At 38.2% G+C, this 15,616-nt stretch overlaps 1 protein-coding gene and 1 long non-coding RNA gene across 3 annotated transcripts in view; one reads left to right on the top strand and one right to left on the bottom strand.

Moving 5' to 3' along the window:
• Positions 1-15,616, bottom strand: part of LOC127164364 (NACHT, LRR and PYD domains-containing protein 12) — a 623,074-nt gene that overhangs the window by 11,779 nt on the left and 595,679 nt on the right. For both annotated transcript variants that reach the window (XM_051108271.1, XM_051108272.1), the window contains one exon: positions 1,520-1,693. In XM_051108271.1, coding sequence (XP_050964228.1) covers positions 1,520-1,693 — 174 coding nt within the window. The remainder of the gene's footprint in view (positions 1-1,519; positions 1,694-15,616) is intronic.
• Positions 10,662-15,323, top strand: LOC127164366 (uncharacterized). Its single transcript, XR_007827632.1, has 3 exons — positions 10,662-12,944; positions 13,045-13,933; positions 14,245-15,323. It is a non-coding gene; the product is annotated as an uncharacterized LOC127164366 (long non-coding RNA).

The following is a 15,616-nucleotide window of genomic DNA, read 5'->3' as shown; positions in this document are numbered from 1 at the left end:
CTGTAAACCATGATTGTATATACAGGTATGTGCCAAAAAATTAGAATATCGAGGGAAAGTCCATTTATTTCAATAATTTGTTTCAAAAAGTGAAACTTGTATGTTATTAGTTCATTACACAAAGTGAAATGATTGTATATAAATCAAGGTCCCAGAGTCTGGAGGAAGACCGGAGAGGCACAAAAGTCAAGCTGCTTAAAGTCCAGTGTGAAGTTTTCACAGTCAGTGATGGTTTGGGGAGCCATGTCATCTGCTGGTGTGGGTCCATTGTCTTTTATCAAGTCCACAGTCAATGCAGCTGTCTACCAGGAAATTTTAGAGCTTCATGCCTTCTGCTGCCGACAAGCTTTTTGGAAATGATGATTTTATTTTCCAGCAGGATTTGGCACCTGCCCACAAAGCCAAAACTACCAGTACCTGGTTTAATAGCCATGGAATAACTGTACTTGATTGGCTGACAAACTCGCCTGACTTAAACCCCATTGAAAATCTATGGGGTATTGTCAAAAGGAAGATGAGGGAACAGAGACCCGAAATGCAGACGAGCTGAAGGCCAATATCAAAGCAACTTGGGCTACCATAACACCTCAACTGTGTCAAAGGCTGATCGCCTCCATGTCACTCCGCCTTGATGCTGTAATTAGTGCAAAAGGAGGCCCAACAAAGTACTGAGGACATAATACAGTACATTAACACACTTTTCAGAAGGCCAACTTGTGTTTAAGATCCTTTTTTTATTGGTCACATGAAATATGATGAAAAAAATTTTTTTGGATTTGTTTTTTTTTTTGTCTTTAATCCATAATCATCAAAATGGAAACAAATAAAGGCTTGAAATATTTCACTTTGTGTGTAGTGAACTATTATAACATAAGTTTCACTATTTGAAACAAATTATTGAAATAAATGGATTTCCCTCAATATTCTAATTTTTTGGCACATATCTGTATATGGTTTAATCAGAGGTGTAGTGAGGGTCACTGACATTAATTTCCTGTTAGACAGGATAGAAACGGCATGTGTAAGAGAAGACATCTGTGATGTGGACCTGTCTGGAGTGACTATTATATGAAAGATAAGTTATACTGCTGTTTATTTGTTTCTCTAAGAGCTTGTGGGTCAGTATGATGTGTTTGTGTGTGTCTTGTAAGCTCTTGTGCAGCTGTTTTTTACAGTTTTACAGTTACAGAAAGCAGCCAACATGTGATTCTAACACTAGCAGACTTGGTGATTTGGTGACTTGGTGAAGATTGGATCAGACAAGGTGTTTTAACTTTTTTTTTTTTTTTTTGTATTTTAACTGTCTGTTCCTGTTTTGTGACCAGTTAGGGGGTTAAAATATAGTTTTTTGTTAAGTTGTTTTGTCTGAACAGTTTATTTTAGATTTTACTCCTCAGACTAGTGATCTTTAATTTTTTTATATTGTTGCATCCTTTAGAAACTCCTAGACTCATATAGATATACAGAGACACTGAAAAGTTAAACAATAAAACCCAAAAACTCCTCCTGCTTGACATACTTGAGTTTGTCCAGTTTGCAGTTTGGATCCTTATGTTTTCTAGAAAGCAGCTTGACTCCTGAATATCCTGGGTGATTGTAGCTCAGATCCAGCTCTCTCAGGTGTGAGGGGTTTGAACTCAGAGCTGAAGACACATAATGACAGCCTTTCTCTGTCACCATACAGCCAGACAACCTACAAACACATACAACAACAGTCCACATCATATTAGTGTGTTTTTGTTCCTTTTTATATTGAACTGATTATTCCATAAAAAACAGCTGGTCAAAAAAAAGATCATGTTGTGCTCATTTAGCATTATCAGGAAGAAACAAATATTCCGCCAAATCACTGAACATTAGGTAGCCAGATTCAAGGTTTGTCACAAATGACTTTTTTTTTTGCTGCTAACATCTTGGTGCCAGATATCACAGCACACCTTCAGGGGTCTAGTGGAGTCCATGCCTCGATGGGTCAGGGCTATTTTGGCAGCAAAAGGCAGACCAACACAATATTAGGAAGGTGGTCATAATGTTATGCCTGATCAGTGTATACATACACATACATACATACATACATACATACATATACGTGTGTGTATGTGTGTTTGTTTGCTGTCATACATGAATTACACTAAATTGATTCTGCCTTTCATTTACATCTTGAAGAAAACTTCATCTGCATTGCATTTTATCTACACTACACACATGCTGTGCTGTACATCGTAGAGGAAACGAAATGTGAGAAGGCTGAATCCATGCTTGACAAGCTCCTCTCATCATCTCCACAGGTCTCTTCCTTTGTGGCTGGTGATGTTGTTCTGGACCATCATACCAATAATGCTCTTGTTCCATTCAAAATAATCTTGATTGTCCACCTGAATGTTCTCAAACTTCAATTATGAATAATGTTTGGACATTTACATGTAAAGAAGTTGTCAGAGGAAGACTACAAATCTAAGCACAATATTTCTAAATAATTGTATTGACAAACTCTTTTAAAGACTCTTCTAAAGACTTTAGATCTGTTCCATAGCTTATAGATTTTCTTACGTAGTCTATTAGGGTAACTCTGATTTCATTTGAAATTTGTCTTTACCTTCTACCTCTCTTTCCACTTCGCTCTGCAATTCTTCTCTGGCCATGTATTCTTACAGTTTCAATGTCCTCCTCTCCGCTCATCTCTGCTCATCTCTGTCTACTTGTTACACTCTTCATCTTCTCTACCTCGTTACACACCCTAGTATACCCACTCCATCCCCTTTTAGACTTCAGACCTGCGTTTGAAGAAATTCGTCAAATCGATTGAGAAAAACTGTAACATCAGTCTTTTGTGGCATACTAGGTAAACAATGAAGAGAGAATGTGTACATATTTTAAAAATAAAAATATTATTTGCAAATACTATTTTTTAAATCTATGTTATAAGTGGCCCAAACTCTGGCAGCATACAATACAATACAATACAATACAAATTTTATTTCTACAGCATATTTAAAACACCTGCCATTGACCAAAGTGTTTTCCAGTATCATTACATAATCACACAAACAAAATTACAAATTAAAAAATTAAACCCTGATCACTCAATCAATTCTAAAAGCTAAACTAAAAAGATATGATTTCAGTCTAGACTTAAAAGCATCCACAGATGAGGAGGATTTATATGCATTGAAAGAGGGTTCCATAAATGGATCAGCCACTGAGAAAGACCTATCACCTTTTGATTTTAATCTAGTTTTAGGGACATGAAGCATCATCTGATTTGAAGACCTCATATTCTTTGTATTTTGATTAGGAATCAAAAGGTCAACAATATATTTTGGGGCAATGCCATCAACAAAACCTTAAATTCAATTCTAAATTTTAGAGGCAACCACTGTAAAGAAATCAAAACTGGGGTAATTGTTGTGTGATTCAAATGTCTGGCAGCAGCATTTTGCACTAATTGAAGATGAGATAAGTGACCCTGTGAAATACCCAAAAATACAGAATTACAAAAATCAATGTGTGATGATACAAAAGCATGAATAACAGTCTCCAGAGAGGACTGATTTCATTTTAGAAATAATTCTGAGTTGATAAAACACAGGCTTCACAATAATAGTAAGCTGTTTATCTAAAAATAAAGCTGAACACATTATAACACCCAAATTCTTGATGTAGCGTACAACGTGTTTAGCGTGTCACACTAGCTTAATGTTCCATATGGGCCAACGATCAGAAGAAAGGAACATCTACTGGAGAGAGGATATGATGCTACTGGTGAGTGAATGATCACAGTGAATCCGATTTGTATAGGGATTTATATTAGTGAAATATTTTCTTTCTCTTTGTAGTTTGCTTTAAGCAGAAGAATCACAGCAATCAACAATTAATTAGGAGTAGATTTAAAGGTAACACTTTATTTTAAGAGTCCAGAATAATTCATTAGTTAAGCATTAATTAACGGTTAATTTGTTCACAGTTAAGCATTAGTTCAGCACAAACACACTAGCAATTAATGATTAATTTAACATTTTAAGGTTCCCAAATGATGTATTAGTTAAGTATGAATAAACTAGTAATTCATAATTAACTTGTTCACAATTATGCATCAGATAAGCATGAACACATACATAAATAATGATTAACTCAACGTATAGTAAGGGCACATTAGCCATTATTTACAAATTATTAAACGTTTAAAAACACATAAGTAAGCAAAAATAAATAACAAAAATAAGCTAGTAATTAATAAATAACTGAATGTACAGTAAATACATGTTAGCCATCATTTTCAACTTAATAAGCTATTATTATTTTTATATTTTTTGTAGTGATGTAAATATATTTCTGTGATTTACCATCTATTAAGTTAACCAAATAATAAACTAGTAATTATGTTTAATTACTGCTGGTTTGCAATTATAAATGGCTAAAATAGTGTAATAAAGACTATTTGATGCATCAGGTTCTACAGTTCTGTTAAAGTTATATCCACAATAATTATGGCACTTATTAAGTGATATTCAAGTTTATTTACCAGAATAAGCCAATAATTAAGACTAAACTGCCATTTATACAGTACTAATAAAGCCAATTTGACCCCCTATTCTAAAGTGAAAGTTATATCCACATTAATTATGGCAAATATTAAGTGATATTCAAGTTTATTTACCAGAATAAGCCAATAATTAAGACTAAACTGCCATTTATACAGTACTAATAAAGCCAATTTGACCCCCTATTCTAAAGTGAAATTTATATCCACATTAATTATGGCACTTAAGTGATATTTAAGTTTATTGACCAGAATGAGCCAATAATTAAGGCTGAACTGCCATTAATTAATGGTGCCATAATTAATGTGCCATAATAATAATAAGTGCAATAAGTGATTAATTACGTGATATGATACGTGATCTCATGATAATTCGTATGTATTTTATGTAAAATGTGGTTCTACAAAACGTACATCAACTTACGTTTTTCCAGGCACTAAAACGTACAATACGTTTTTTTAATGCAGTATTTACAGCATCTATACGTACAAATACATACATATTGTTCGAATTTTAACGTACAATACGTACGTTTTGACAACACCATGCTGCGACTAACAATAGAACCATAAAATATACTGAACACGCATCATAATTACAAAATGAAAAGATTTTATTTCTGCGCTGTAATCCAGATCTTCAAAATCCATACGATTGCGAGGAACAGACCCAAATTCAAGCTTTTATCCGGCGATCTTCATCTCCATCCCGAACAGCGAATCCAGCAGCAACAGCTATAACCCGTGCTGAAGTGCATTTTCTAAATTCAAATATTGCCGCATTAGAGACTACAGGTTTTACGACAGGAAAAAACAACGCTCATTGGTTCCCGCCTGCCTTCGTCACAGATTACGACATGACGTGTTTCTGGTGTTTGAATGATGCTAATAATCTGGATATTATTTTCAGCGATTATCATTTTAAAATCTGCCCAGCACCTCAAACAAACCTACTGCATTCTGCCAGAGAGGACTGCGACTCCAAATGCATCGTCATTTGGATTACTTTTTGGTACGGCTGTTGATATTTTTGTAATAAATCAATGATTGTGATTGCACTGTCATGTTTTGTTTTCTTTATAACTGTACAGAGAGAGTTATGGTTAACATTAGGTTTAGGGGTAGTAGTGGGATTAGCGACTATAAAAAATATTTTTATTCAAAATTCTTAATAAATGGCAATTTCCCTGCATGTTTTGGTCAGTTACGTTTTATGTTAATGAAATAAAAGATACGTAAATATTTTACGTTTTTTAACAAAAAAATCCGTAGCTATCTGTACGTTTTAAACGTTGAAATACGTCTAAATTGTATGTTTTAGCATCAATACAAAGTTCAAAAATGTACGTTATGTCCCTAAACGTTAACGTTACGTATAAATACCTACGTATAAACAGTGAGACCAGGCTGAATTAATGGATTATTCTGGTAAATAAACTTGAAAATCACTTAATAAGTGCCATAATTAATGTGGATATAACTTTCACTTTAGAATAGGGGGTCAAATTGGCTTTATTAGTACTGTATTAATGGCAGTTTAGCCTTAATTATTGGCTTATTCTGGTAAATAAGCTTGAAAATCACTTAATAAGTGCCATAATTAATGTGGATATAACTTTAACAGAACTGTAGAACCTGATACATAAAATAGTCTTTATTACACTATTTTAGCCATTTATAATTGCAAACCAGCAGTAAATAAACATAATTACTAGCTTATTATTTGGTTAACTTAATAGATGGTAAATCACAGAAATATATTTAGATCACTCCATAATAATAATAATAATAATAATAATGGCTTATTAAGTTGTAAATAATGGCTAACATGTATTTACTGTACATTCAGTTATTTATTAATTACTAGCTTATTTTTGTTATTTATTTTTGCTTATTTATGTGTCTTTAAATGTTTAATACTTTGTAAATAATGGCTATTATGCCCTTACTATATGTTCAGTTAATCATTATTTATGTATGTGTTCATGCTTATCTGATGCATAATTGTAAACAAGTTAATCGTGAATTACTAGTTTATTAATACTTAACTAATACATCATTTGGAACCTTAAAATGTTAAATTAATCATTAATTACTAGTGTGTTTGTGCTGAACTAATGCTTAACTGTGAACAAATTAACCGTTAATTAATTCTTAACTATGCATTATTTTGGATCCTTAAAATAAAGTGTTACCGATTTAAACAACTTTCACAAACTATCCTGTTGTCTCTTATAAGACCAGAAAATCAGCAGTTCAACAGGTTCAATTCAATTTGACGAGGTTTCACTCTTCACACAATGTGACGAAAATAAAGTAAATTCTCAAAAAAACAAATACTGTGTTTCTTTCCAATCAATTCACAATACTAAACTCTTCAATAAACTTTACATTTAGTGACCCAATAAAAAGAATTGTAATTGGATGTTCACTCTAACTCAGAATGTAGAAATTAATGTAGATAACACTTAACAGTATATTCAACTATGAAAGTTGAAAAAGCAAAAACAAGCAAATGATTCAGTTGAACACAGTTCGTGAATCAAGCGACTCAATTGATCAAAGTTTGTAAAACAAATGATTCAGATCCGAGATTCAGTTCAAAAAGATAAAGTCTCTCTGTTTATCTGTTACGAATCTGGTCGGTGTTCCGCGGCCCGCTCACCACCAGATGTCACATCTCACCCTATCATCACACACTGACTGTTGCATTACACCCCAGACTACATTTCCCAGTATCCATCACGCTGATTGCGTCAGCACCCGTGACCAATCAGCAGCGCTATAAAAGCCCCGGTCTCTCCCCTCGCAAGCCTGTCGTTGTTATTATCATTGTTGTTAGCGTTTCCTAGTTCCGTTGTTCCTAGTTTCCCGGTGTTTAGTTCCCTCGCCTGGCCATCACGTCTCGACTGTTTCGTCGCCTGCCTATTGGACTATTGCTCGTGTCACGGATTCTTCTCTCTCGTCTCGCCCCTTTGCGGATTACGTTCGCCCCTGTTCGACCCACGCCTATTTCACGGACTTCTTTGTGCCTAGCCCTGATATCTCTGTTTACTGTTGTTTTGACCCTGCCTGTTCGACCATGTCTCTGTCTCGTCCCTTCAATAAAAGCTTGCATATGGATCCGCTCGCCTCTCGCCTCTCACTCTCCGTTACAGAATACTCTGTGCTAACAGGATCCAGCAGCTTCACCCCCGGACATTCAGAAGATTTGGACACTGACAGGATTCTATTCAGGATAAAACAAGGACCACGTACACTCGAGCAACACATCCGTGAGTTTTTGGCCATTGCTAATTATTCCACCCTCCCGGACTGTATAATAATAGAAATTTTTGGTGATGGCGTTAATGAGCCACTGAAGGCGAGACTTCTGGACTTTGCACTATTGTGTGTGGGCTCGTCGTTTACAGTGGGTGTCGCGGATGAGGAGCGCGACACCACGGAACCGCTGGCCGCTTGGCTTGCTCGTGAAATGGCGGCCACGCTGGAGCACGCTCAAACAATGGCGGCGACAGCGGTGCCCATTCCCAAGATGGCAGCTGCGCCAGGGCGCGTTCATACCACAGCAGCGACAACAGAGTCCGTGCACAAAATGGCGGCGACAGCGGTGCCCATTGCAAGATGGCGGCTGCGCCAGTACGCGCTCACAAAATGGTGGTGATGAGGGAGCCCGTTCACAAGATGGCGGCGAAAACGGAGCTTCGTCACGTCACAGCTGCCATACCCCAGCCATGTAGAGTTGCAGCTGCATTTCCTGAGTCAAGTCCAGTTGTAGCTGCGTTCCCTGAGTCAAGTCAATTTTCTGAGTCAAGTCAAGTTGCAGCTGCGTTTCCCGAGTTAAGTCAAGTTCCCGAGTCCAGTCAAGTTGCAGCTGTGTTTCCTGAATCAAGTCAAATTACAGCTGTCGCTCCTGTCACAAGTCAAGTTACAGCCGTCTTTCCTGAGCCTAGTGCTGTCAAGACGGCCGCCGTCCCAGAGCCAGTTCACAAGATGGCCGCCGTCCCTAAGCCTGTTCACCAGATGGCCGTTGTCTCCAAGCCATGCCACAAGATGGCCGCCATCCCAGAACCCGCGGCCAGCACTCGGAAGCCGCCTGTGGTCATGATGGCCCACGTGCTGGACTCACCCCTAATGGCTGTATGGGCAGCCAAAATGGCGCTCCATCTCATCACGGCTGCTACCCCAGAGTCAAGTCAGACGTCAGAATCAAGTCAAGCTCCCGGGTCAAGTCAAGCCTCAAAGTCCAGTCAAGCTTCCAAGTCCAGTCAAGCCAAAGCTGTTGTTTCTTTAGGGTCAAGCGAGGTCTCACCCGAGCGCTCCGAGCCACTGCACAAGATGGCAGCCACGCCCGCGCCCGCTAACGCCACAGCGCCCGCTAACGCCTCGTCAGCCAATCCAGCACCTGTTCATGTTATGTTTTCTGCTCCTGAGTCTACACCCATCATGGCCGCCCTTCCAGATGCAGCTCTTGAATCAATTCAAATCACTGCTACTGCTCCAGTGTCAAGTCAAGCTCCAGCCGCTGTTCCAGTGTCAAGTCAAGTCAGAGCTGCTCTTCCTAAGTCAAGTCAAGTTACATCTGTGGTTCCAGTGTCAAGTCAAGTTAAAGCTGTGTTTCCTGTGTCAAGTCAAGTCAGAGCCGCTCTTTCTAAATCCAGTCAAGTCACAGCCGTGTTTTTTGAGTCAAGCAAAGTCACAGCCGGTCTCTACGAACCAAGTCAAGTCATCACTGATCCTCATAAGCCAAGTAAAGTCACTTCTGATCTCCGTGAGTCTAGTCAAGCCATTACTACTGGTCTTCACAAGTCAGGCCAAGCCACAGCCGGTCTTCACGAATCAAGTCAAACCACAACTGATCTTCATGAGCCAAGTGAAGTTATTGCTGCTTCTCATGAGTCAAGTCACGTTACAGCTGTTGTTCCTGAATCAAGTCAAGGTACAACTGAGATGTCTACATTAAGCCAAGCCACAGTTGATCTTCATGAGCCAAGCCAGGTTACAGCAGATCCTCATGAGCCAAGTCAAGTTGCTGCTGTTATTCCCGAGCCAAGTCAAGCCACAGCTGACCTCTCTGAGTCAAGTCATGGCAGACCTCCCTGAATCAAGTCAAGTCACGGCAGACCTCTCTGAATCAAGTCAAGAATCGGCTGTCCTGCCAGAACCTCACCAGATCCCCTCAGACCTTCTTAAGCCACCTCACATCTCAGCTGACCACCAAGAGCCTCATCATGTATCAGCTGAACCCGCAGAACCCACATTTCCAAGCCACAAGTCCACAGCATCCACACCCTCAGGGCCAACAGACATCCCACTATCTACTGCGGCTCTTCCCTTAATGGCAGTTGCCATTTGGTGTGTGTGGGCTGCACACTGCGCTCCTGAGGTCACGTCTGTTTACAAGTCAGCCTCTGAGGTCACGTCTGACCCCAAGCCTGCTCCAGAGCTCACGTCTGTTCACAAGTCAGCTCCTGAGGTCATGTCTGATCCCAAGCCTGCTCCAGAGCTCACGTCTGTTCACAAGTCAGCTCCTGAGGCCACGTCTGTTCACAAGTCAGCTCCTGAGGTCACGTCTGTTCACAAATCAGCTCCAGAGGTCACGTCTGTTCACAAATCAGCTCCTGAGGTCACGTCTGTTCACAAGTCAGCCTCTGAGGTCACGTCTGACCCCAAGCCTGCTCCAGAGCTCACGTCTGTTCACAAGTCAGCTCCTGAGGTCATGTCTGATCCCAAGCCCGCTCCAGAGCTCACGTCTGTTCACAAGTCAGCTCCTGAGGCCACGTCTGATCACAAGCCTGCTCCAGAGCTCCCGTCTGGTCTCAAGTCTGCTCCAGAGGCCCTGTCTGACCACGAGTCAGCTCCAGAGGCCTTCCCTGTCGGAGAATGCCTCCTGAGGTGTCAGCTTCGGCTGTAGATCCTCCTAGGGAGGCGGCGTTCTTCCTCAAACTCTCTGCTTTGCCCCTCATTCTGTCTGCCTCCTCTGTCCCTGTTCTCCCCAGGTCCCAGTCTATGACGCGGGTTCCTGCTCTGCCCTGGAGGGCCCCTGCGCCTCCTGCTCTGTCCTGGAGGGCTCCTGCACCTCCTGCTCTGCCCTGGAGGGCTCTGGCGCCTCCTGCTCTGCCTCCGGCTCCGCCCTGGAGGGCTCCTGCGCCTGTTTCACAGACTTCTTTGTGCCTAGCCCTGATATCTGTTTACTGTTGTTTTGACCCTGCCTGTTCGACCATGTCTCTGTCTCGTCCCTTCAATAAAAGCTTGCATATGGATCCGCTCGCCTCTCGCCTCTCACTCTCTGTTACATTATCATTATTAAAACCCCCTGGGGTCGAAAAACGCACCGGCGCAGTTTGTGGCCGTTTTTCTGATAATGTCAAAAAGAACTTAAATTACTCCATCATTTTTGATCGTGCAGATAAGAGCAATACATCAATGGAATCTGTAAGGAATTCACTTTTATTTGTGTACACTCATAATAACAACAACACTCTGTGGTTTTGTGAAATAAAGCAAACAAACAGGGTATGCAGTCTGCTGTGTTGTTCTCTGTGATTGTCATTAAGAAATGCCTCACTAAAATGAACTAAAACTCAGCGAATACTCAGAGACGAGAGAGATATCTATAGAAAGCCTGATATGTCTACTTTTAAATGGAGTAAGTCTTATCGAAAACAAATATCATGTGTTAAAGTAATCTGTATGAAACCAACCCCATGTCCAGTCTTTCTCCTCAGACCTAATTATTTTTAATTTGATCACGCCCACAAGCTACTTTCGGTTTGTTATTATAATCAGCCACGTGGAGGCGCAAGCGGCGAACAGCCCACATCAACGTAAACAAAGCGGGAGACTTCACTTCATTGTTTATCTCGGCTACTTCATCTTGTTACTGGAAGAAGACGCGCTGTGAGGAGAAAGATTTCCCTCAGAAGAAGAGCACGATGCGACGCACGGCGAGATCCACCGAAAGAGTAAGTCTTTCTTTTATTAGCCTACTTACGTTAGTTGTTGTGTTACTGTGATATAACTTGTAGACATTATAGTAGTTAGATTTTTTTCCAAACTATACCCACCCAGCACCAGACGTCATTTGGACGTCGTTTTTTGGGGCTAAATCACGTCGGCCCGTCATGGACTTCTTTTAGCCCAAAAATCGACGTTGAAAATTGGTGGTTGTTTGGTCCGTCGGATTTAGTCCTAATTTAGCCCAAAAATCGACGTCGAAAAGTGGTCTTTGTTTGGTCCATCTAATTTTGGTCCAAAGTTGCCCTAAAATCAACGTTGAAAATTGGTCATTGTTTGGTCCGTCGAATTTAGTAGTAATTCACATCCGGGATATTTCCTCGTGTGCGCGCCTCACTCATTTGAAATACTTTTTACAGACGCCATTTTCTTTCCTCGCGATGCGGAGCATATGAGGATGGGAAACAACGAAATAAGGTGTTTAATCTTAACTAAACTAAACTTTTCTCAAATACATTTTTTTCCACTCGCCATGCGGAACAGACGAGAGCGCTGTGTAATTAACGTTACCCCTAAACTTTTTCTCAGAGAGGTAACGGTATTTCCTTTCACTCGCGATGCGGAGCAGACAGGGCAGTTCGTTTTTATCAAGGAAAACACAGAAAATAAGTGTTTTACCTCATTTACATTATGTATAATAATTATGACCACCATATTTCTGTGTTGTGCTCTCCTGAACTTTTTCTCAGAGATATTTTCTTTCAATCACGATGCGGAGCAGATGGGAAAGTTGGTTTTATTAAGGAAAAGTGTTTTACTTAATTTACATTATGTGTAATATTACTGTATGATGATATTAATATGCTGTGTGCACCTAAACATTTCTCATAGATCTGAATTGCTATGCAGTGCTGAGGTGGAGGTCACTTTTAACAGGGAAACACTAGAAGTAAGTGTTTTATGTAATTTAAAATATGTATTTTATAACGTCATATTGATTTATAGTGATGTTTATGTGCTGTTCTCTCCTAAACTTTTACTCAGAGAGATATTTTCTTTAAATTACAACATGGAGCAGACGGGAAAGTTGGTTTTATAAAGGAAAATGCCAAAAATAAGTGTTTTACTTCATTTACATTATGTGTATTATTACTTCATGATGATATGAATATGCTGTGTGCACCTAAACACTAGAAAGGAAAACACTAGAAGTAAGTGTTTTATCTCATTTAAAATATGTATTTAAGTAAGTGTTTTACTTCATTTACATTATGTAATATTACTTTATGATGGCATTTATACATTCTGCATGACATCTGCTTGCTTTAATGGGCACACACACTGAACATTCAAGTCTGGAGCAGAAGGAGTTACCATGGAAATGGGGCGGAAACTCAACTGTCGAGCAGCAAAACACATCTTCCACGGTTGTTTTCACAAATTTCAGGTAAGTTTAGTCTCTAATAATACACGAATAGTACATGCATGTGTTCCTGACACTTTCTTTCATGTAAATGATACACTTCTGTTGAATATTTACTTTATAGAAATGGTTTATTGTCTTCAGAAAAAGTCTGTTAGCATCTGAACTGTAATGCTAACTATAAGAGTATTAAGAACTATATTAACATTACTTGCTGTTTTGCTTTTTTTTTTTTATAAAGGTTTTGCAGGCAATTTGTCATTGGGTGAAAGGAAGTAAGCTAATTTATTTAACCTAGAAGTATGCAATATACGGTTAATCAGATACATAAGTACTTTAAGCATGTTTTGACCTTTCATGGTAAACAAATATTGATTCCACTTGTCCTGTGACTTAAGCAGTTTCAGAAAAAAACTTCTACTGATTTTAAAATTTCTGAAGGGAGCTGCTGACAGAGATATAAAAAACACAGGTGATCTGAGAAAGCTTAGTAAATTACTTTAAATGTATCTTTCATAATATATTTAGCCTATATCACCATGCATATGTAATTTTCTTTTGCAAAATTATATGTATCTATATATTTTAATGTTTGTTTGCTTGTTAGATATTTTAAAAGGACTTTAACATACAAACATAATGCATTTTAATGCTGTGTGTAAATATCAGTAGTGATGCTGTACAGTGAGGATGGAAATAGTGTGTAGTGAGCCACTGTCTTTATCAATGTCTGAATTTGTAATCACAATTTATCAGTTCACAACCTAGCAAACTATTAAGGTGATTGAGACGCACCCTCTGTATGGCAGTGGACTTTGAGGGCCAGAGTTGAGAAGAACCCCTGATACACTAATTAATCACTCATGGAGAATGATTACACTTTCATTTGAACAGAAATATGTAATTTTTGACTCATATTCAGTGATGTTATTATTTTCTATTCCTTTTTGTGTCAATCACAGCTAAATAAAACCAAAGTCCATTCAGCTACAGGTGACTGCATCTTTTGCTGTGTAAGTTTTTTTTGTTGTTGTTTTTTTTTAATGTCAAACACACTCTCAGTATTTATGTATGTTTCGGCTTTTATAACCATTGTAGGGAACACTGTTTCAGTACAGTTCTTATGTACTATCCATTTAACATTTCAGCAGCTGAATTCTTTTAGTACTTGCATAGTAATTTTAACTGTACCACATTTGCAATGCATATATAGGAAGTGACATAAAACTGTGTTGAAAATTCTAGAAAGTCAGTTCCCACACTTTTGTTTATTTGTTTGTTTTTAACATTTACATTTTGGTTCTTGTTTTCTCTCTCATTTTAGATGCTGGAGAAAAAGCAGCCAGGCTGAAGCATTTAAAGTGGAAACTTTTGTCGTGGCTCACAATTCCAGGATTGGGATGGTGGAAGGAGCAGAAGAACCAGAAGACCAGAGATCAGGCAGAGATTTACTGATGCCCCTGAGGGAACTGTTTAACTAATGTGTTAAACCAAACATTTTCAGCACTCATCCTTCATGTCTTTCCAAACCTGTAAAACTTTTGGAAAGGTAGTAAAGACTGCATTAAAGTAAGCCATGTGACTCCAGTTGTTTAAACTTAATTTTATGAAGTGATGTGAATGGTTTATATGCACAAAAAACATTGCATTTTTATTCACACACACAAACAAAAATCTTATGGTGCTTTTGTGAAAATGTGTTGGAGATACCTAATGTATGAATAAAGATGTAATTTTGTTGTTGCTGTTTTTTGCATACACAAGGCATCTGTTAAAAAAATATCTTTATTTGTATTCTGCACAAAAGTTTTTTATGGGTTGAGTGACATGAGAGTAAGTAATTAATGGCAAAATTGGCATTTTTTGGGTGAGATGTGTTCTAATGTGGTTAGAATTGGTCATTGTCCTGTGTTATAAACATTTTCAGTATTTTCAAAGATGTTTTGAAAAATCAGTTTCAAATAAATACTGAATGGAGTAATTATGATGACAATGTAGTTCACATGAATAAATGACCTTTCACAATGTATTCATATAGAAAACAGTTATATTTTAGAATTTTACTGTTTTTACGGTATGTTTAATCAAATGCAGGCTTAATTTGTGATCAGGAAAGTGTTTTTTACTTGAAAGATGTATTTAATGTGTCAATAAATGTTTTAGTACTCTTTTGTGAATTGTTTATTTTGAATATGAAATGAATATAATCATGAATTTACGGTTGAAATTCGGCCTGAAAAAGACGTCTTTTTAACTTTCACTTTACAACCATATTTAGACGGAATTTGGACGTCTTTTTATAGACGTCTTTTCGTCTTTCACTTTTCGACCAAATTTTCACGTTGTTTAGACGTCTGGCATTGTCGTCCTTTCGACGTCTTTTCGACAAGTTTTTGCTGGGTGGGTAATTCCTGACTAGGTGTAATCAAGTGAAACGTTATGAAGTGTAGCTGTCACAGAAAACGTTGTATTTTCTTTTAATTATTTCAGTCATTAATTATGTAAAAAAGGTATTTAGTACACAAATGGTGTACAATTTATTGTCAGTGTTTATTTGGAAATTGTATTTGAGTATTACGAAACTGGGTTCCCAGCAAACACAAAACGTTTTTACAACTTTTCACAACATTGCATTTTGGTTGCAATTAGGTAATGTTGTAGTACAACGTTTTAAAAACGTTTTTTTTTTAAGTAAA

This window comes from Labeo rohita, chromosome 4 (assembly GCF_022985175.1).
Source record: "Labeo rohita strain BAU-BD-2019 chromosome 4, IGBB_LRoh.1.0, whole genome shotgun sequence".
Classification (NCBI taxonomy): Eukaryota; Metazoa; Chordata; class Actinopteri; order Cypriniformes; family Cyprinidae; genus Labeo; species Labeo rohita.
Note: the sequence above shows the minus strand (reverse complement) of the source record. Positions and strands in the feature narration are given on the sequence as shown.